The sequence below is a fragment of the Physella acuta genome, unplaced genomic scaffold (genome assembly GCF_028476545.2).
Source record: "Physella acuta isolate Inbredline_101_S28 unplaced genomic scaffold, ASM2847654v3 ptg000837l, whole genome shotgun sequence".
NCBI classification, from domain to species: domain Eukaryota; kingdom Metazoa; phylum Mollusca; class Gastropoda; family Physidae; genus Physella; species Physella acuta.
This window is the reverse complement of record NW_026732354.1, coordinates 253,895-277,944: the sequence shown is the minus strand read 5'-3', so window position 1 is coordinate 277,944 and position 24,050 is coordinate 253,895. Positions and strand designations below refer to the sequence as shown.

Here is a 24,050-nt window from a genome sequence, read left to right as displayed (position 1 = left end):
TCAGAAACTAAAGAAAGCAGGAAGCAAACAAAAACAAAAAACAAAAACAAAAAAACCAACCATGTATTCAAATGTAACTAATTAAACCTATTTTCATAAACACAATAATATTAATGAGAAAAAGTGTAGGCCTAAGACTAATGACTAATGTCTACAGACAAAATAAACAACTAGACTTAAATGGATCGCCCATAAATGACGTCATTCTTTTCCCGATGATTTCCCTTTCCCCAAAATCGTCACTAAAAGCAAGATGATGATTTAATATCAAATCGCAGTTCTACTATACTCCAACCCTTAATCACAATTTCTAACGTAAACGAATATGTTCTTCGTCATTTTTTAGCGCAATTTCCATTCTGGAGAATTGCGTTCATTAACCCGTCATTTCTGGATGTATGAATGAATGGATGTGTGTTCGCAGCTTTAAGTCGTATCTCCTCCTCAACGAAGCAATATCGAGGACTAGTTCCAAAGCAATTATGTTAAGCACGTTACGAGGATGATAGTGGGCCAAAAAAAATCCGGAATTCCTTCCTGAATTTCCCGGAAAAGCCAAAAAAACTCGAAAAAATGCAGTTTTTGGTCCATATCTCGGCAACCAGACTACTTAGCGACTTGAAACATTTACCAATCGATTCCTGCCATAATTTAAAACAATATTGCCGAAGAAAGTTTTCAAAAATATCCTTTCGTTCGGTCACAAAAATTTTTTTTGAATTAATTAAAATTTGGACCGAATTAGTAGGCATGTTTATCCAACCACACCACACGCGTCATCACGTTCAATAGCTGCGCTATCACGTTCAATGGCTGCGCCATCACGTTCAATGGCTGCGCCATCACGTTCAGTAGCTAGGCGCGCAATGGTTTTTAGTCTTGTAACTCTATTGTAAATATAACATGTAAAATACTGAAAAAAAAATTAATAAAAAGTTTTAATAACTAACCAATGGTTTTACTAACCCTGCTCTTGATTTACGCTACGACAGAGCTATTTTTAGATAACATGACATAAGGAAATTGCGCTAAAATTGTCACTAGACTTTTTAATTACCTTGTTTGTTTTTTTTGTTCTAGATCTATAGGCCTACATAAAAATATTTTACCCTATCCCATATTTTGAGGAATACGGACGACCTAGATCTAATAATTGACAAGTTAATCAGTACAAAAGGGTTTAAATGTTGGACTCCCCAAAAGTCTTTGAGGTCTTGGATGTATACATACGTAGCGTTCATTTCAATTGAAATTATAGTCAAAAAGGCTGTCCTACTTATATTAAACAAGGCAGCAATGTATATTGAACAACAAGGTCAACACATTATCAATATAGATATCTAGGCCTACATACGAATAGAGACCTTTTTATCAAGGGAAACTACTCCAATTCTTTTTGGGAAAGATGGCCGCTGATTTTATTTACTACTAGAATCTAAATCTACTACTAGATCTACTACTATACTACTATTGATCTCAGACAACTTGTTAAAGTTAGTTTTATGATATTTAAAATTGTTTTTGTCACTGATTGTTATTTTAAAACAATTAGCCGTTATATTTTGTAAAATTTGACTTAAATAATATGAAATATACTTAGGCCTATTTATTATTTAAGGTAATCTATCGTTTTAGTTTTAGGTACGTAAAATCGCCCGCGACTAGTAATGTGAAAGACAGGTGACTCCTTGAATTTTAATAATTATTTCACATTTTGAGGAGGATATATGTTTTGTAAAATACAAAAATGATTCCTTGTTTCATTTATGTACCTGTTTTTAAACAACTGAATTGAAACTTTTCAGTAATAAATGAAGACTAGCGATGTTTCCAACAGATGCAACCGTGCTCATTTACTATAGCAGCCATCTTGTTTAAGTTCTTTTTTTTTTGCAAACTTTAAGCGCCAGATTCAGGGGAAGGCAACTCTATTTTACAAATGGCTGTTGTTTATATAGGAAATCTTGCTCGCAAACACTGCTATTTAAAGTTAATTTCTGGTCTATATTGATATATTTAGCCATTGATTTAGGTTTATTATTCATTTATCTATAATATTTGACACAAATATATCACAATATACTTCTATTAAAGCCTTGACAGTGAGGCAACTTTTTCGCGCATTTCTAGCCGCAGGCGATTTTACGTACCCAAAACGATAGATTACCCTATTTAATAATATTTATTATTATTTAAACAAGTTAGTAGACCCTATGCCATGCCCTATAATCTATATAGCTATAGGCCTATTAATTATTATTCATCAGTTTTCTCGGTAATCTATCGTTTTGGGTAGGCCTACGTAAAATCGCCCGCGACTTGTAATGTGAACACCAGGTGACTCCTTAAATTTTAATAATTATTTCACATTTTGAGGAGGATTTAGTTCTGTTTTTTAAAATACAAAAATTTTTCCTTGTTTCATTTAAATTCATGTACCTGTTTTTAAACAATTGAATTAAAACTTTTCCGTAATAAATGAGGACTAGCGATGTTTCCAACAGATGCAACCATGCTCATTTACTATAGCAGCCACCTTGTTTAAGTTTTATTTTTATAAGCTTTTAGCGGGAGATTCAGGGGGAAGTCACTCTATTTTACAAATGGCTGCTGTTTATATAGCAAATCTTGCTCTCAGACACTGCTGATTAAAGTTAATTTCTGGCCTTTATCGATATATTTAGCCATTGATTTAGGTTTATTATTCATTTATCTATAATATTTGACACAAACATATGACAATACACCTCTATTAAAGCCTTGACAATGAGGTAACGTTTTCGTACATTAATAGCCGCGGGCGATTTAACGTACCCAAAACGATAGATTACCGTTTTCTCTCCCGCACATTTATCACATTACTTTTTAAAATTTTTTACTAGTCTAGAGTCTAGACTCTAGATACTGCCGTCAAATGGACTCAACCGAGTAAGGCAAAAAGGAGATCTAATCTAAATAAAAAGTATTCTCAAAGTCAAAAAGTATTTGAGAGGCCCATTAAATATTTTAAAAATCATACACAGCGTGTAGTTACAATATATATATGGTTAGGGGCTAGGGGCCTATAAAAATATTTATAAAAATAATAAATCCTGTCTGTTTGGGTTTTTGGCTTTTTTTGAATTTTTTGATTTTGAAATTTTTTATTATTTTTATGGTCGCTTTGATTGTAAAATCTTAAAAAAGCGCGTTATTATATTACTCCATGTCAACAATATGATGGAAGGATTGTCGTCAACTCGGTAGCCTCCATTGATTATGCTAAAATAATATAGATCTATTACCTTTGCCATCTGACTGTAAGTAAAGTAAAGTTTCCCTTTCAAATTTGACGGTCTGTGGGGCAAGTGAAGTAGAGTTCACTTGTTTCTGTGACCTCGGCACATGAAGAGATAGTGTGGTCAGCACTATGCCTTACTTTCCCTAACGTGAGTTAGGTACCCATCAGAGTTGGGTGGACTCAGGGACGGTCTACTGACTTGAACCCGGATTCGAACTCGAGACGTACGGGTTAGCAATCCAGCTCTCTACCGCTAGACCACTCCGTGCCATCTGTAAATTAGAGTAATTTTACCAAAAAACATAAAGAAGATGGCTGCTAAAGTAAATGAGCTTGATTGCGTCCGATGAAAATTTGGCTTGTCTTTATATATTGTTGATAAGTTTTAATACAATTGTTTAAAAACTGTTAGATTCTACATGAATGAAACTTTGAAACATTTTTGTAACTTTCAAAACATAAATCGTCCTAAAAATAAGAAATTAAATTACTTAAACTTAATGAGTCACCTTTTTTCACATTACTAGTCTCGGACTATTTTACGTACCTAAAACGATAGATTACCTAAAAGCCTAACTATCTAAACGTAGAAGATTCAAATTTATAGATGTATATATTTATAATATATCACTTTTCAGTTCTGAGGACAGAGTTTCTTCCAGGCATCCCCCCCCCCCCCCCCCCCCCCAACAAAATATAATTTATATAGAAAATAAAAATTTCAAAAAAGTCAGGAAAAAAACACTGTCGGGGACCACAACACACTTGAGGTCCAATTTTGTTCTCAAATTTCTCACGTATTTCATTCTTGCAAATGTTTGTTCACACAGATATGTTATTCCAAAAATTAAAAGGTACCTTGATGCAAATGTTTTGACATTAGGAGTAGGCTAGATCTAGAAAGAAACGAAAGGGACTGTCCTTAGTTACAATTATATTATAAATATTGTAATATCATAATTATTTACTATCACGACATTCCTTTCACTTTCTTATTGATAACCAATGGCTCAGAGTCCCAGGGCATTGATCTCTTATTTTATAATTTAATATAATTTTTTATTTGATAACCCTGGCTCACTGAAAACTGAAAGAAGTGAGTTTTTCATCTACAATAATTGTAATAGTCAAGTCGCCTCATAAAGCTTGACCACCATTAGTTTTCAGGTTTTCTTAGTGCCAGCCCACTTTGTCTCTGGATGTAGGTCTGTCTACCTAGTCTTGAGTCTAGACTAAAACCTGTGAAGCCCTTGATATTGGCAAAGGGCTGCAGCCACACCTCTCCACTGGATTCTGTTTTGGGCAACTCTCTTTAGTTGAGTCCACGTAAGCCCAGTAGCCCTTGCTTATCCTTTCACAGTCCTCCAGGATCACTTACGTAGGCCAGCTACAATTCTTTTGCCCCACAGGATTTCATTCCAACCCGTGCCTCAAGATGTTGAAATCTTCATTTCTCACTGTCTCAGTACCATACTGAGAAATGTAATTTTTTCTAAAACCTATATAGTCTAGCTCTAAAACTAATTTGTATTGTTACAAAATTATTTTTAAAATATATCAATCTGTCTGTTATAATTCATGTTTCATATCTGATACATGTACTTTTTTTTCTTAAGTTGAAAAAAAATACTGATACAAAAAAATTAAATACACTAAAAGTTAGCAATTAAAACTAACTTTCTCTCTTAACAAAAAGAAAAATTAGAAAAACCAATCTGGTAGTAGGGCTATCTGCGCTAGCTACTCTTGAAGTCTCCGACACCTGCAGTGACTTAAAACGCTTTTATTAAAGAAAAAAGTTAATTTTTTTTCCTCCTTTTTTTTACTGCATTTAGAATCTAAAGCTTATTACTATTATAAAGGTTTTAAAATTGAATTTTTTAAATCCTTATTCACATACCGCTGCTAATAAAATAATAAATACCCCTTACTAAGTTATGTAGCTAATATAATGTAGACACCCATATTAGTTATCTATATATATAATTCTCTTCTGGGAGCCGCTAGAAAACAAGCTGTAAACGCTCTCCCTACCATCCCCACCCCTACATGGTCTTAGTGAGCTGTGGTTCACGCTATGTTTACCTTCGTGGAGTCGGGTTTAGTGACAGCTATTAGGGGCAGATAATTTAGTTTGAAACGATTTTAAACGTTGGGGGGGGGGGGGGGGTTTATGGTCCTTAACAAGCTACTTATAGTGTTTTAAAGAAATATTTTCAGTGTCAGCGTTGGTACTGTCCAATTCACAAATTATGAATTACTGAAAAGTAGAAAAAACAACAACTAAATAGTGGCGTATGTTATGCCGCGGGCCGGCTCGTTTTTATATAATGTGACAAACCAACTTTTTTTTAGATCACTTCTTAAAACCACCTTAGTCTTATCACACTTTAATTCCAGGGAGACGCTTTAGATTTTAGTTTCATTATTGTTAAAAAACTACATTAATTTAGTTAATTTGATCCAAATTTTAATAATCAGAATTAATTTACAACCTAAAAAATTATTTTTGAAAAAAAAAAAAATTTGTTATTAAATGGCAACAAAGCTATGACTGACATAGTGTGTTTGTTTTTAAGGAGTGTTAGAACATTCTGCACAAATTTGTCTTTTGTTAGAGTTCTTCCCATTGAAATATACAGCAGACTTAGTCTTGGCTGTTTCTTAATCAAGTTCTCATTTTTGGTTAATTTTTCTATAAATGAGAATTATTAATTTATTATGGCAGGGCATTTAATTTTATGTCATCGAACAAAGTTTAACATATAAATTATTTTTATGCAACAAGACATTAGTTCTTACAATATTTTCCTCTACATTGTACTCAGCAAAAAGAACAAAAATACTGCAGACGGAAAGAGCATCACAAGCACTAAACATTCATTGTTGTAATTTAATCCATTTTGTTGTACAATTTCCTTTATAAAATTAATTACATTTACAATATATTTGTGAAATGGCTGCTCAACTTTATAAAAAATGAAATGGTGGACTGGTCTTTTCTAGTAACTCACATTACCAAGGCAACAGCTTTAAAAAATAGGACAAGCAACAGCTAATACCCTCAATAGCTCTATAGGCCATTCATTAAAACATTGAGCATTTTTAAAAAATTCTACGTTCGCCATCCCAAACGTCATAAATCATCACAAAAAGCCACCCTCTCTTCCTAAAATGATGATATATCTCAGCCTACAACTACCTCAAAATTGTAGTTTTTCATTGTAATTTGTTTAAAACATTGATTTCTTTAATAACATTTACTGAGCCTTTTATTCATTTACAAGAAACATTTTAAAAACATAAAATTAGAACTTTCTAACAATTCTTTTTAAAATACAAAAGTGTGTCATCATACATTCTAAGCTTAATAACTTAGTTAATGGTTTCATGTTTAAATAGATTTTATTTTATAAGTTAATTTATCTTGTAATCTTGAGTGTTTTTTTAGCGCAATTTCCATTCTGGAGAATTGCGTTTATTAACTCGTCATTTCTGGGAATGGATGGATGGATGGATGAATGTGTGTCCGGGCTTTAAGTCGTATCTCCTCCTCAACGAAGCAATATCGATGACTAGTTCCAAAAGCAATTATGTTAAGCAAGTTACAAGAATGAGCATAGGCCATAAAAATTCCGGGTTTCTTTCATGTATTTCCCGTAAAAGCCAAAAAACCTCGAAAAAATGCAGTTTTTGGCCCATATCTCGGCAACCAGACCACTTAGCGACTTGAAACATGTACCAATCGATTCCTGCCATAATTTAGAACAGTATTGCCGAAGAAATTTTTCAAAAATATCCTCTCGTTCGGTCACAAATTTTAAAATTACATAAACACCTACAAACCGATCGCTCTTCAAGCTTGAACGCACCCAATCATTATACGTCAGAGCTATTTTTAGATAACATAAGGAAAATGCGCATAAATGTCACTAGACTTTTTTAATTAACTTGTTTTTTTAGCTTAGCCATAAATTTACCAGTTTAAAATGTATCCAGAATGGAAGTGGAAGCTGATTTTAAAACTTTGCTGAGCTCATTAGATATCTAAAACTAATAATTTTTATTGTTAAATAGGATAAATAGTTTATAAATGTATCTATTATAGTTCAAATATCATATTTGTATACTTACTTCATTGCTAAAGTAGATACAAGCCTTTAATCTTTAAATTAAAAATTTTTTTTTAAATTTTAAGAATTTAGAAATCAAAACAAATTTCTTTCTTAACAAAAACAAAACTAGTAGTGTTATACAGACTTTTGGAATTAAATTTATCTTTTTAAATGACATTTGCAAAATCTTTATTCACAGACAACTACTAAAATAAAAATATATATTCTTTACTAAAGTCTATATTATAATGTAGACAGTCATATTAGTAATGTTTTTACATTGTGAGAAGCTATTTGTTTTTAGCTCTCTGCATCTTAGCCTCATCACATCTTAAAACCTTCCTTAGTCTCAACAAACCATAATACTTGTACTCTCCTTAGCCTTATCACATCTTAAAACCTTCCTTGGTCTCAACATAGCATAATACTTGTACTCTCCTTAGCCTTATCACATCTTAAAACCTTCCTTGGTCTCAACATACCATAATACTTGTACTCGCCTTAGCCTTATCACATCTTAAAACCTTCTTTAGTCTCAACATACTATAATACTTGTACTCTCCTTAGCCTTATCACATCTTAAAACCTTCCTTGGTCTCAACATAGCATAATACTTGTACTCTCCTTAGCCTTATCACATCTTAATGCCCTACTAGCTCAAGAAGTCAATCACAAAAATTTTGCTGAGCACAGTAACATTTAGTTTATTAGCCAATTTCTGTTACAATTAACAAAAAAGTCTTTAAAAATAGCGGCCTCAATTCAGATTCCTATATTACTTTTAAAAATGCATTAGTGTATGGCCTCAGTTTCTTTACTTAATTACTTAGTTTATGGTATCAATTATAAATATATTTTATTTTTACAATTTAGTTTGGCTTGTGATCATAATTTTTTTTTTTTTTTAGCTTTAGTCCACAATTTACCAGATAAAAATTTATACAGAATGGATGAGGAAGCTGATTTTAAAACATTGCCGAGCCTATTCGAGCTCCTACAGGAATGCAATAAAGAAATAAAATCAGAATTTTCACCTAACATAACTTTAGCTGACATAAAGCCTGATGTAAAAACATCTTTAATAACTTTAGAGGAAGTAAAACCAGATGTATCTCCAGCTTTAGAAAAAATGAAAGTAGGTGTATCAACATCATTTACAACAGATAACATTGAACTGGATTTAGGAACATCACGTATAGCTTTAGAGGACTTAAAACCAGATGTATCAACTTCTTTTTCGACTACTGATTATACGAAATTAGATGTTTCTCCATCATTTTCAACATTTGACAACATGAAAGTAGATAAATTAACATTGTTTTCAAACTTTGAAGAAGGAAAGCCAATTTCATCATTCAAGAGTGAAAACCAAAATAGTTTTGATGAACAAATCCAACCTCTACCACATTTAACTACTTGTGAAGAATATATCCCACGTATTAAATCAGATATTTGGACTCATTCTGTAGATAAACAATATGAATGTGATATTTGTCACAAAAAGGTAGCACGCAAGTCTAGTTTAGTCAAACATAAAAAAATTCATTCTGGAGATAAACCATATGAATGTGACATTTGCCACAAAAAGATAGCATGCAAGTTTAGTTTAGTCATACATAAAAGAATTCATTCTGGTCATAAGCCTTATGAATGTGACATTTGTCATAAAACATTTTCTCAGAAAGCTCATTTATTATCACATGAAAACACTCATTCTGTAAATAAACCATATGAATGTGACATTTGTCTTCAAAAGTTTTCATACCGATCTAGTTTAGCCAGACATAAGAAACTACATTCTGGACTTAAACTATATGAATGTGACATTTGTCATAAAACATTTTCTCTTAATGCTAATTTATTATCACATAAAAAAACTCATTCTGTAGATAAACAATATGAATGTGACATTTGTCACAAAAAGATGTCTCGCAAGTCTAGTTTAGTCATACATAAAAGAATTCATTCTGGTCATAAACCTTATGAATGTGACATTTGTCATAGAAAGTATACTCAGAAAAGTGCTTTAGTATCACATGAAAATGTTCATTTTGGAGATAAATTGTATGAATGTGACATTTGTCACAAAAAGTTTCTCCGCCAGTCGAATTTAGCCACACATAAAAAAATTCATTCTGGAGATAAACCATATAAATGTGACATTTGTCACAAAAAGTTTCTTTACAAGTCGCAGTTAGCCGAACATAAAAAAATTAGTTGTGGCCAAAAACCTTATGAATGTGACATTTGTCACAAAAAGTTTCTCCACCAGTCTAGTTTAGCCGAACATAAAAAAATTAATTGTGGCCAAAAACCTTATGAATGTGACATTTGTCACAAAAAGTTTCTCTACCAGTCTAATTTAGCCAAACATAAAAAAATTCATTCTGGAGATAAACCATATGAATGTGACATTTGCCACAAAAAGATAGCATGCAAGTTTAGTTTAGTCATACATAAAAGAATTCATTCTGGTCATAAGCCTTATGAATGTGACATTTGTCATAAAACATTTTCTCAGAAAGCTCATTTATTATCACATGAAAACACTCATTCTGTAAATAAACCATATGAATGTGACATTTGTCTTAAAAAGTTTTCACGCCGATCTAGTTTAGCCAGACATAAGAAACTACATTCTGGACTTAAACTATATGAATGTGACATTTGTCATAAAACATTTTCTCTTAATGCTAATTTATTATCACATAAAAAAACTCATTCTGTAGATAAACAATATGAATGTGACATTTGTCACAAAAAGATGTCTCGCAAGACTAGTTTAGTCATACATAAAAGAATTCATTCTGGTCATAAACCTTATGAATGTGACATTTGTCATAGAAAGTATACTCAGAAAAGTGCTTTAGTATCACATGAAAATGTTCATTTTGGAGATAAATTGTATGAATGTGACATTTGTCACAAAAAGTTTCTTTACCAGTCAAGTTTAGTCAGACATAAAATAATTCATTCTGGCCAAAAACAATGTGAATTTGAATGTGACATTTGTCACAAAAAGATGTCTTGCAAGTCTAGTTTAGTCATACATAAAAGAATTCATTCTGGTCATAAACCTTATGAATGTGTTATTTGTCATAGAAAGTATACTCAGAAAAGTGCTTTAGTATCACATGAAAATGTTCATTTTGGAGATAAATTGTATGAATGTGACATTTGTCACAAAAAGTTTCTCAGCCAGTCGAATTTAGCCACACATAAAAAAATTCATTCTGGAGATAAACCATATGAATGTGACATTTGTCACAAAAAGTTTCTTTACAAGTCGCAGTTAGCCGAACATAAAAGAATTCATTCTGGTCAAAAACCTTATGAATGTGACATTTGTCACAAAACATTTTCTCAGAAAGTTCATTTATTATCACATGAAAACACTCATTCTATAAATAAACCATATGAATGTGACATTTGTCACAAAAAGTTATCATGCAAGTCTAGTTTAGTCAAACATAAAAGAATTCATTCAGGTCATGAACATTTTGAATGTGATATTTGTCATAAAAAGTTTCTCCACCAGTCTAATTTAGCCAGACATAAAAAAATTCATTCTGGAGATAAATTCTATGAATGTGACATTTGTCACAAAAAGATGGCATACAAGTCTAGTTTAGCTAAACATAAAAAAATACATTCTGGTTAAAAAGCACATGAATGTGACATTTGTCATAGAAAGTATTCTCAGAAAACTTCTTTAGTATCACATGAAAAAATTCATTCGGCAGATAAACCTTAAGAATGTGACATTTGTCACAAAAAGTTTCTTTAGAAGTATAGTTTAGCCATACATAAAAAAATCATTCTGGCTAAAAAGAATTCGAATATGAATGAGACATCTGTCTCAAAAAGACAGCATACAAGTCTGGTTTAGCAATACATACAAGAATTAATTTTTGCGAAAAACCATATGAATGAAACATTTGTCACAAAAAGTTTTCTCAGAAAGTTTATTATAACACGTAAAAACCACTTGAATGTGACATTTGCCATTGAAATTTTGCCCAGATAATGAATCTTTTTTCATTAATTAGTTAACAAACCTTGTCCTTTTATTGTTTAGCATTTATGATATTGTACATTATTAGATTCCATTAAATTCTATAATAGGGTATCTTGTTGTTAGAAGATGCAATGGATTGTGCATAAAGGGAGGTTTCATTAGATGTAAGTGGCGTGGGGTGGTGTGGGGGTCAAGCACATGATCACTGGGCAGTTACCATTTTTATGAAAAATCTATATATACTACTAAAACTCAACTTTGTTTACATTTTTGAATATTTATTTGTTTGTCTGATTTCTTACTGTAAGGAAACTGCTGTATATGGGGGGCTGTAAAATAGTATGTAGGTAGAGAATAATTTTTGATTGCAGACAGACTGTTAATCACACATTTTTTTGAAGACATTAATTAACTAATTGATTTATTCATAGGTAGATTAACCACATTTGTTTTAAAGTTTTAGAACAATGGCTTAACTTTGACTGAATAGTGATGTTTGATAACTCATTTTTTTTTGTTTGTTTGTTTTTCTGATTTGTTATTGGAGAAAATCTTCATTATGTGTAGAGCTGTGAAATGGTATTTTGAGTGGTAAATATTGTTCCTTCTTAAACACACTGTTAATTACAAACTAATTTAAAGCCGTTAATTAATTTATTGATATATTCATGGGTAGATTAACCACATTGTATATAAAAGTTTAGAACAATGATTGTAGTAATAGTAAAAATGTTTTCAATTATTTTTCCTAAGGCCTACATGTGAATGATAAGGTTGACTATCAGGACCTCGCGGGGCACAGGGCAGGTGAAGTAGAGTTCACCTGTTTGTTTGTCCTAAGCATATGAAGGGATAGTGTGGTCAGAGACATGCTCGGCTGGAATCGTTTTTTTAAACGATAAAAACATGTTGTCTGAGACTTGTCGGGACACTGGGCAGGTGAAGTAGAGTTAAGTAGGTCACCTGTGACGTCAGTATATGAAGGGATAGTCCGAAATCGTTGTTTTCGGTGTTTTTAAAAGATAAAAAACATGTTTGAATGTGGGGTCTATTTTTTGTGACGATAAGTGACACTGCAGTAGCGTAGCGAGAAGGGCGGGGGGGGGGGGGGGACATGTCCCCGGGCGCCGACCTTAGGGGGCGCCAAAATGGGTTGGAAAAATAAATTGAAAGGTTGAGGGGGGTGCAAATCGAAAGTTTGAGGTGGGGGGGGGGGGGTTCAAATCGAAAAGTTTGTCCCCGGCGCAGAAAATGGTCGCTACGCCTCTGAGTGACAGATATGATGTTTTTTGATGGATGACCCCCGAAACCCACAGTTATCCAACGGGTGACGGGTAGTCTAGTTAATTCTAATAGCCTAATGTCCTGATCATGTACTTTTGTACCAAAACAAAGAACACAATGTGTAATTTTTTAAAAATCAGTATTGCGATATTGTATTGAATTACATTGTGTTGCATAAAGTTTTACATATTTTTTGTGTGATTTTTATGTGTAGTGTTTTTTGTTGAGTTTTGTTATATTGTATTTGTTGTTTCTACAGAGTTATAACTTAAATATTTGGACCTTATGGTGGGGTTTAACAAGGCAGCATCAGTAGATGGGGCATGAAAGAGATGAATATACTATTTGTAGAACCGGCTTCTGGGCTAGTATACATTATGTTTATCTAAAAACCACAATAGTATATTTTATATTCTAAACTATTTTATCTAAATGAATACACAGATATAGTGGCTCTTATGTTTAGAGGTCATGACCCACCTATATCAGTATAATAAAGTTAGTCTAAAGACAGTTTTCTTGTAATTACATTACTTCAAAACATATTTCATCGCAGTTTATTTATCTTGCAATATAGACAAATTCTTATATTTCTATATCAGTAGCAACACCTCCTTCCAACCCCTTTTCTTTTTATCTTAAAATTCAAACCTACAAAACCTAATGATTGAGAGAATGTATTTTAAACTGTTTTATCTGAATATTGCACAGTATATTGGCTAGTTATAGTAGTAAGCAAAGTTTAAGATGGGATTTGTTACAGATAACATGAAATAGAAAAAGAGAATCAAAGCATGGGACCAGCTAAAACATTTTTTAAATCAAATTAAATAGAATATATTTTGGTGTGTTTATTTTTATATTTATATATTGGCTGGGATTTTAGGGCCTTTTAAAAAACATTGATTCTGACTCTAAATTTCCTTAAAGATTGAATTTGGTATTATATATTTCAGTCATGTAAGTTGCATTGAAAACTTTTTTTGGATCCAGTAGTGGATCTAAAACAGAAAATTCAACATTAGTGATCTAAGGTTGTTTTTTTGGAACTGTACATATTTTCATTGTTTTTCTTTGTTGAAAATCTTATTTTTATTGTACCAGGTGTACTTATTGAAAATGTTCAAATAAAAGTTTTGACTTTTATATAATATTTATAAGGTAATATATGTTTGCTTTTGTCAGTTGTATCTGGCCCTTGCCCCACCAAGTGATCTATTTCTAGATTATGGTGTTAGGTAATTTACATTTTACTTTGTTGAAAACCTTTTATTTTTTCATAAGGTCATTTGTAGTGGTTGAAATTTTGTTCAAATAAAAGTTTTAACTTTTCTGTAACATTTATAAGTTCATATCAATATGTAACTTGTTTCCTCTGTCTTCCTGTCCATCTGTCTTTCGTCATAGTCCGAAACTGCCGAGCAAAATTTGGAGCACTTCTGATTGATTCGTTTCAAACTTGGAGTGTTGGCAATGACCCGATGACAATGCAATCTGTCATCAAATTTTACTAAATAATTACCTATGTTGTAAGCCAATACGAACATTTCATGACAGCCAAAATAACTATGATGTCAGCCAGTATTTACCTGTGACATCAGCCAGTACTTACCTGTGATGTTAGCTAGTATTTATCTATGAAGTAGCCTAAGCCATTACTTACCTATAATGTGAGCCCCTACTTACCTGTGATTCACGTGCTATCTCAACCTCTGATAACATACAATGATGTCAGCCATTATTTATCTATCGATTGTTAGAAACTAGTAACTACATATACGCTCCGGTCTGTTTTCTTCATTTTTATTCTGTTTTCGGAATTTCTTTGACTGTTCTCTTTGTGAGTAACAGGCAGGTGAACCTAGATAATAATGATGTAACATTTAGGGGTAATTGGGGCGGGGTGGTCGGATAGTAGAGCACACGACAGCTTACCTGCAAGTCTCGAGCTCAAATCATCTGCTTGAGGTATTGGGACGTAATAGACTCCAGGCAGCTCTGAAGGATGCCTGAATCACGTTACGAAAAGTACAGGCAGGTGTGTACACAACTCCTTCATATGCCAAGAACACAGAAAAAGATTAACTGTATCTTTGATCTTTTGGCCGCATATGCCCGAACGTGTGAGTTTAAGAAAAAGAATTTTAAAATTAAAGAATTTAAAAATTACCATTTAAATATTTTTTTTAAAATATTTTTTGAAACATTTTTCTAATTTCGCGGTCTATGTGTAGTAGCACATACATACGTCTTCGGGGAAATAACTTTGGCACCATATAGTGTTCTACTCATTTGACTCTTTCTCGTATAAATAAAAGCAAAAAGTTAAAGAAATGAAGGCTAACGATAGTTGTCTTATTTACAGACGCGTAGCGAGGGGGGGGGGATATATGTCCCCGGGCGCCGACCTGGGGGGGGGGCGCCAAATTGAAAGTTTGAGGGGGGGGGGGGTGCAAATCGAAAGTTTTTCCTCGGGCGCCGGGAAGGGTCGCTACGCCTCTGCTTGTTTACACTTAAAAACATGTTTATTGTTAATACGATCATACAAGCAGTCACAGTAAGAGTATGGCATCAGGAGTGGAATCCTGTAATGTTTGGTCTTAGAAAGTTTAAAGAAAGGTATAAAGTAAACTGGGAATAATCGCAACTTTGAAGTAGTTGTAATAGATAAGATACACCGTGTTGCGTTGCTCCAAAGACATGATAAACTTGGCCACCTCCTCGCAAAATATTTTCACAGGATATGAAATCTTCAGAGATATATGGAGAACTTGATACGCACCTTTGTTGAAAATAATGTAAATTGTTTTAAATGTATTACCTAAATTTTATTTGACCAAGAAAAATAAAGGCTTATTCGAATGTAGAAACACAGTTTTACTTATACAACCGGAAAAGTGTTTATAGTTGTTTACACTATGGAAAAACTCAAAACTAATGGCGTCATCTTCCAATTTTAGAAAATAAAGAAATTAACTATTACGTTCAATTTTGATTTAGATCTAGATTCTATAAATCTACGTACCAAGAAGTACGCTATGAAATATATACAATTTTCTCGGTCAAACTAATACAAATTACTTTAAAAAGCAACATAATGGCCATTGAACAGCCGGATTTTTAACGGAATCATTTAAGTATCTTAATCAGTGTGTGGATTTAATTTGGCGTTCTGTTGACTAATAATGTATAGCCTTTAATTTGGTTTTAATTTTTCTAGTAGGTATTGGTAGCCTATGTTATTTTTAATGTGTCAGTTTTTTTTAGCTATTTAGTTATTTCTTTGCTTTGTCACTAACATTGTTTAATGTGTAGTAAGGCACATTGCGTTTTGACCAGAAACTATTTTATAAAATATTTTTCTCAAACATTTTAACATTAAAAATATATAGGCCTATGATTCACGTGTAACGGGTACCGACGGCTATTAAATTTGATATTTAGCTACATCACTTACTCAGTTACTGACGCAATAAACACGTTTGTTAAGTGATCCACTGAGACAAAATAACTTAACGGAAAATTCTCTTCTCTGCAGGGTTATTGGCAGCAGTGTTTGCTGTCAACAGTTGTCTCCGCTCTGCTGAGTTTAATAGTTTAAAATCATAATACATTTAATTTTTCTCTAACTATTGTTTTACTTTTGGCCGTTTGCCTCAACATATCAAATTATTAAGTTGCAATTCAAAATAAGATCTTTAAAAAAATATGATTTATGAATTCAAATTCCTACACTTATCTTTCATTTTTATTTAAAAATTAACTTTTAAATAAGTCGTTGCGCTGTTATTTCATAAATTAACAACAGACACTTGAGAGTATGTCGGAGGGATTCTATGTGTGCTTTGTATCTCATGTTTCCATGTCTATGTTTCAGTATCAAAGTGTTTGATTGTAAGTGTGTAGATGAATCTATGTGTATCTGGTCTGTGTGTGGCTCGATTGTCAGGTATGTATGTGTGTCGGTGACTGTATGTGAGTGTGATCTTTTTGTCAGTGTGTGATGTGTGAGATAAAAACAGAACAGAACCAAATGGATCCAAAACTGAACCAATTTAACGCCCATCTCTTTGTTTCATGTTACTTTGTTTTTATTGTAAAAAAGGTTTATTATGTAATTTTAAATAATGAAAACCTGTTTTTATTTTTCGTAGTCCTAAGCTTTTAGGCCAAACACTATCGTCTCTACCCCCCCCCCCCCCCGTTCTGATTGTATGCTAATGTACTAGTAATATAAAATATAGACATGAAAATCCGTGAAATGTATTGAATCCATGCAATATGCAGGGACGGATTAAGCTTGAGAGAGGCCCCGGGCTAAAAATGTTGGGGACCCCCATTTGTTCATATATATATATATATATATATATATATATATATATATATATATATATATATATATATATATATATATATATATATATATATGGGGAGGTACAAATAGAAATGACATTATTTACAATAAAGAAAATAAATACTTAAAACTGGAAAATGAAAAGAGCACTTAACAGGAATATACTCAAACTGTTTAGCAATGTTCAAAGTTCAAATAAACACTAGGGCCCTATATTATTATAAAAACACACAGACTAGGCCTAAGCAAAACAAAAACACAAGTCTTTCTAACTGTTTAAAAGTTGCATTTTACAATATTAATTCTAGAATGTACGATATTGAATGTCAGTGAATAAACATTTTAAAGTGTAGAATTTAAAAAGAAACACTTGGTTTTTAGTATATATCAAAACAATCCTAATTAAACAAACGAAAATTTAATAGGCATACATTTTAAAGGGAAACTACTCTAAATAATATTTTCTTTAACAAGCCCTGTACTGTATATTATTAATTAGTATTAGATCTAGTTGATCAAGATTCTAGATCTATATTCTAGATCTAACTAAAGTATAACAGATAGATCGATATATTTTTATATTTTTAAAATAATTTTGTAACAATACAAATTAGTTTTAGAGCTAGACTATAATATAGAGATCTATATATATAATATATATAGACTAGACTATAGACTATAGGCCTAGATCTAGGGGGGATTCTAGGCCTATTAGCCCCATAGGACGCCATCGTGACGCCATATTAAATATTAGGACATAGGTTACTATCAGAATTATCATTAGAATTTTTAGAACACCTGCAGTGACTTTAAATTAAACGATTTTACTAAAGAAAAAAAAAAAAATTTATTTGTTCCTATTTTTACTGCATTTAGAATCTAAAATCTAAAGCTTATTACTATTATAAATATTTTAAATTTGAATTTTTTTTAGAGGCCTAATCACTTATCTTTTAAGTTTTAATCATTATGACATACACAACTGCTAATAAAATAATAAATACCCCTTATGCCCTTAGTAGGGCCTACTAATTTATGTAGCCAATATAATGTAGATACCCTTATAAGTAATTTTATAATATTAGGCCTTTGTGATGAACTAACTTTTTTTTAGATCACTTCTTCAAACCACCTTAGTCTAATCGTAGTTTAATTCCAGGGAGACACAGATTTTAGTTTCATTAATGTTTTAAAACTACATTAATTTACAGTTAATTTGATGCTAATTTTAATCATCAGAATTAATTTACAACCTAGAAAATTATCTTTGAAAATTTTAATTACTATTAAATGTAAATGATGCTATGACTGACATGGTGTGTTCATTTTTAAGGAGTGTTAGATGCGATAGTTTGTTCTGCACAAGTGTGTCTTTTGTGTTAGAGTTCTTCCCATTGAAATATACAGCAGACTTAGTCTTGTCTGTTGCCTTGATCAAGGCCAAGGTATTATTTTTGGTTAATTTTTCTATTAATGAAAATTATTAATTTATTATGGCAGGGCATTTAATTTCCTGTCATCAAACAAAGTAAATAATAATAAATTGTTTTTATGCAACAAGACATTATTTCTTACAATATCTTCCTCTACCAAGGCAACAGCTTAAAGAAAGTAGGACAAGCAACAGCTAGAATCTATATACTCTATACTCTATAGCTTTATAGGCAATTCATTAAAACATTAAGCATTTCAACAAAAAAAATTGTGTTCACCCTCCCAAACATAATAAATCATTATAATTTAGTTTACTTTGTAATCTTAAGTGTTTTTTTTTATTTTTAGCTTAGTCATTAATTTACCAGTTTAAAATGTATCCAGAATGGAAGTGGAAGCTGATTATAAAACTTTGCTGAGCTCATTAGATCTCTAAAACTAATCATTTTTATTGTTAAATAGGATAAATAGTTTATAGATCTATCTATTATAAATCAGATTTCATATTTGTATGCTTACTTTAATGCTAAAATAGAAAAAAAAATACTAGCCTTTAATCTTTCAATTAATATTTTTTTAACAATTTTAAGAATTTAGAAATCAAAACAAATTTCTTTCTTAACAAAAACAAAACTAGGAGTGTTGCACAGACTTTTTGAAATTAAATTTATCCTTTTAAATGACTTTTGCAAAATTTTTATTCACACACATCTACTAAAATAAAAAATAATATTCTTTACTAAAGTCTAGATCTATATTATAATGTAGACAGCCAGATAAGTAATGTTTTTACATTGTGAGAAGATATTTGTTTTTAGCTCTCTGCATCAAAGTGCTCTTAGCCTCATCACATCTTAAAACCTCCCTTAGTCTCAACATACTATAATACTTGTACTCTCCTTAGCCTCATCACATCTTAAAACCTTCCTTAGTCTCAACATACCATAATACTTGCACTCTCCTTAGCCTTATCACATCTTAAAACCTTCCTTAGTCTCAACATACTATAATACTTGTACTCTCCTTAGCCTCATCACATCTTAAAACCTTCCTTAGTCTCAACATACCATAATACTTGTACTCTCCTTAGCCTCATCACATCTTAAAACCTTCCTTAGTCTCAACATACCATAATACTTGCACTCTCCTTAGCCTTATCACATCTTAAAACCTTCCTTAGTCTCAACATACTATAATACTTGTACTCTCCTTAGCCTCATCACATCTTAAAACCTTCCTTAGTCTCAACATACCATAGTACTTGTACTCTCCTTAGCCTCATCACATCTTAAAACCTTCCTTAGTCTAATCATACCATAATACTTGTACTCTCCTTAGCCTCATCACATCTTAAAACCTTCCTTAGTCTCAACATACCATAATACTTGTACTCTCCTTAGCCTTATCACATCTTAATGCCCTACTAGCTCAAGAAGTCAATCACAAAAATTTTACTGAACACAGTAACATTGGATGATTGAGTGTATTAGTCAATTTCTGTTACAATTAACAAAAATTCTTTAAAAATGCAGTATACCGGCCTCATTTCAGATTCTTATATTTCTTTTAAAAATGCATTAGTGTATGGCCTCAGTTTCTTTACTTAATTACTTAGTTTATGGTTTCAATTATAAATATATTTTATTTTTATAAAAAAGTTTGGCTTGTAGTCATAATTGTTTTTATTTTTTATTTTTTTTTTTAGCTTTAGTCATCAATTTACCAGATAAAAATTATACAGAATGGATGAGGAAGCTGATTTTAAAACATTGCCGAGCCAATTCGAGTTCCTACAGGAATGCAATGAAGAAAAAGTGTGCGAATTATCTCCTAACATTACTTTAGCTGACATTAAGCCTGATGTAGTAACATCTAAAATAACTTTAGAAGAAGTAAAACCAGATGTATCAATTTTATTATCCGCTTTTAATGACATTAAATCAGATGTATCTCCAGCTTTAGAAAATATGAAAGTAGATGTATCAACATCATTTACAACTGATAACATTGAATTGAATTTAGGAACATCGTGTATAGCTTTAGAGGACTTAAAACCAGATCTATCAACTTCTTTTTCGACTACTGATAATACGAAATTAAATGTTTCTCCGTCATTTTCAACATTTGACAACATGAAAGTAGATAAATCAACATTGTTTTCAAACTTTGAAGAAGGAAAGCCAATTTCATCATTCAAGAGTGAAAACCAAAATAGTTTTGATGAACAAATACAACCTCTACCACATTTAACTACTTGTGAAGAAAAAATCCCATGTATTGAATCAGATATTTGGACTGAATTAAAAGAACTTAAGATTTTGCTCACCCATTCAAATAATATTTTATCTTCAAATGTTCCCCTAATTCATAAGGGAACGGAAACCAATCAGTGTAGTGAATGTAAAAAATTTGCCTGCATGGACCACATCGTGTCAAATTTGGAAAAAACTGAGAACTCAGAGGAAGAGGCTGTACGTTCAGAAAGCTGTAACCATGTTAAAGAGCATATAAAAAAAAATACAGGTGAGAAACAACATAAGCCTGTTTCTTTACTGCAAAACACAATTCATCAAAAAGATATGCAACACAAATTTGACTCAAGTCGTGAAAAGATTCCTAAGAAAGTTGTCTCGTCAAAGCATAACAAAGCTCAGTTTGTTAATAAGCTGCATCAGTGTGACATTTGTCACAGAAATTTTTCTTGTAAAGCTTTTTTATCCACACATAAAAGAAATATTCATTCTGAACATAAAAAGTTTATTAACCAAGCTAATATAGAGCTGCATAAACAAATTCATTCTGGCCAAAAACAACATGAATGTGACATTTGTCTTAAAAAGTTTTCTCTTATAGATAACTTATTATCACATGAAAAAACCCATTCTGTAGATAAACAATATGAATGTGACATTTGTCACAAAAAGATGGCACGCAAGTCTAATTTAGTCATACATAAAAGAATTCATTCTGGTCATAAACCTTATGAATGTGTTATTTGTCATAAAAAGTATGCTCAGAAAAGTGCTTTAGTATCACATGAAAATGTTCATTTTGGAGATAAATTGTATGAATGTGACATTTGTCACAACAAGTTTTATAACAAGTCAAACTTAACCGCACATAAAAAAATTCATTCTGTCCGTAAATCTTATGAATGTGACATTTGTAACAAAAAGTTTCTTTACAAGTCAAGTTTAGTCAAACATAAAATAATTCATTCTGGCCAAAAACAATGTGAATTTGAATGTGACATTTGTCACAAAAAGTTATCACGCAAGTCTAATTTAGTCGTACATAAAAGAATTCATTCTGGTCATGAACATTTTGAATGTGACATTTGTCACAAAAAGTTTCTCCACCAGTCTAGTTTAACCAAACATAAAAAAATTCATTCTGGAGATAAATTTTATGAATGTGACATTTGTCACAAAAAGATGGCATACAAGTCTAGTTTAGCTAGACATAAAAAAATACATTCTGGTTAAAAAGCACATGAATGTGACATTTGTCATAGAAACTATTCTCAGAAAACTTCTTTAGTATCACATGAAAAAATTCATTTGGCAGATAAACCTTTAGAATGTGACATTTGTCACAAAAAGTTTCTTTAGAAGTATAGTTTAGCCATACATAAAAAAATCATTCTGGCTAAAAAGCATTTGAATATGAATTAGACATTTGTCACAAAAAGACAGCATACAAGAATTAATTTTTGCGAAAAACCATATAAATGAAGCATTTCTCACAAAAAGTTTTCTCAGAAAGTTTGTTATAACACGTAAAAACCACTTGAATGTGACATTTGCCATTGAAATTTTGCCCAGATAATGAATCTTTTTTCATTAATTAGTTAACAAACCTTGTCCTTTTATTGTTTAGCATTTATGATATTGTACATTATTAGATTCCATTAAATTCTATAATAGGGTATCTTGTTGTTAGAAGATGCAATGGATTGTGCATAAAGGGAGGTTTCATTAGATGTAGGTGGCATGGGGTGGTGTGGGGGTCAAGCACATGTTCACTGGGCAGTTACCATTTTTATGAAAAATTAATTCTAATAGCCTAATGTCCTGATCATGTACTTTTGTACCAAAACAAAGAACACAATGTGTAATTTTTTAAAAATCAGTATTGCGATATTGTATTAAATTACATTGTGTTGCATTAAGTTTTACATATTTTGTGTGTGATTTTTATGTGTAGTGTTTTTTGTTGAGTTTTGTTATATTGTATTTGTTGTTTCTACAGAGTTATAACTTAAATATTTGGACCTTATGGTGGGGTTTAACAAGGCAGCATCAGTAGATGGGGCATGAAAGAGATGAATATACTATGTGTAGAACCATCTTCTGGGATAGTATACATTATGTTTATCTAAAAACCACAATAGTATATTTTATATTCTAAACTATTTTATCTAAATGAATACACAGATATAGTGGCTCTTATGTTTAGAGGTCATGACCCACCTATATCATTGTAATAAAGTTAGTCTAAAGACAGCTTTCTTGTAATTACATTACTTCAAAACATATTTCACCACAGTTTATTTATCTTGCAATATAGACATAAATTCTTATATTTCTATATCAGTAGCAACGCCTGCTTCCATTCCCTTTTCTTTTTATCTTAAAATTAAAAGCCTACAAAACCTAATGATTGAGAGAATGTATTTTAAACTGTTTTATCTGAATATTGCCCAGTATATTGGCTAGTTATAGTAGTAAGCAAAGTTTAAGATGGGATTTGTTACAGATAACATGAAATAGAGAAAGAGAATCAAAGCATGGGACCAGTTAAAAAAAATTTAAAATCAAATTAAATAGAATAATTTTGGTGTGTTTATTTTTATATTTATATATTGGCTGGGATTTTTTGGGCCTTTTAAAAAACATTGATTCTTACTCTAAATTTGCTTAAATATTGATTTGGTATTTTATATTTCAATCATGTAAGTTGCATTGAAATTTTTTTTGGATCCAGTAGTGGATCTAAAACAGAAAATTCAACATTAGTGATCTAAGGTTGTTTTTGGAACTGTACACATTTTCATTGTTTTTCTTTGTTGAAAATCTTATTTTTATTGTACCAGGTGTACTTACTGAAAATGTTCAAATAAAAGTTTAGACTTTTATATAACATTCATAAGGTAATATGTTTTTTTTTGGTCGGTTGTATCTGACCCTTGCCCCACCAAGTGATCTATTTCTAGATTATTGTGTTGGGAAATTTACATATTATGGTTGTTTCACTTTGTTGAAAACCTTTTATTTTTTCATAAGGCCATTTGTAGTAGTTGAAATTTTGTTCAAATAAAAGTTTTTACTTTTCTGTAACATTTATAAGTTCATATCAATATGTAACTTGTTTCCTCTGTCTTCCTGTCCGTCTGTCTTTCGTCCGAAACTGCCGAGCAAAATTTCGAACACTTCAGATTGATTTGTTTCAAACATTGGAGTGTTGGCCATGACTCGATGACAATGCAATCTGTCATCAAATTTTACTAAATAATTACCTATGTTGTAAGCCAATACGAACCTGTCATGACAGCCAAAATAACTA

General features: G+C 31.4%; 2 protein-coding genes across 4 annotated transcripts; both read left to right on the top strand.

Moving 5' to 3' along the window:
• Positions 1-1,389: 1,389 nt before the first annotated feature.
• Positions 1,390-12,501, top strand: LOC131951902 (zinc finger protein 62 homolog). Its single transcript, XM_059314339.1, has 2 exons — positions 1,390-1,493; positions 8,304-12,501. The coding sequence occupies exon 2, from the start codon at positions 8,342-8,344 to the stop codon at positions 11,054-11,056; it is 2,715 nt and encodes a 904-aa protein (XP_059170322.1). The 5' UTR covers positions 1,390-1,493; positions 8,304-8,341; the 3' UTR covers positions 11,057-12,501.
• A 5,009-nt stretch (positions 12,502-17,510) lies between these two features.
• LOC131951898 (zinc finger imprinted 3) lies at positions 17,511-23,801 on the top strand. Of its 3 annotated transcripts, none has more exons than XM_059314331.1 (3): positions 17,521-17,602; positions 18,385-18,496; positions 20,191-23,801. In XM_059314331.1, the coding sequence occupies exon 3, from the start codon at positions 20,228-20,230 to the stop codon at positions 21,968-21,970; it is 1,743 nt and encodes a 580-aa protein (XP_059170314.1). In that variant the 5' UTR covers positions 17,521-17,602; positions 18,385-18,496; positions 20,191-20,227; the 3' UTR covers positions 21,971-23,801. The 3 variants fall into 3 exon arrangements, with proteins under 3 accessions (XP_059170315.1, XP_059170314.1, XP_059170312.1); XM_059314329.1 differs by having other exon boundaries at positions 17,543-17,602; positions 18,211-18,496; XM_059314332.1 differs by lacking the exon at positions 18,385-18,496 and having other exon boundaries at positions 17,511-17,602.
• The last annotated feature ends 249 nt before the right edge of the window (positions 23,802-24,050 follow it).

Excerpts from the sequence above, each read along its gene's own strand:
- LOC131951902 (XM_059314339.1), top strand. The coding sequence starts at position 8,342 with ATGGATGAGGAAGCTGATTTTAAAACATTGCCGAGCCTATTCGAGCTC.
- LOC131951898 (XM_059314332.1), top strand. The coding sequence starts at position 20,228 with ATGGATGAGGAAGCTGATTTTAAAACATTGCCGAGCCAATTCGAGTTC.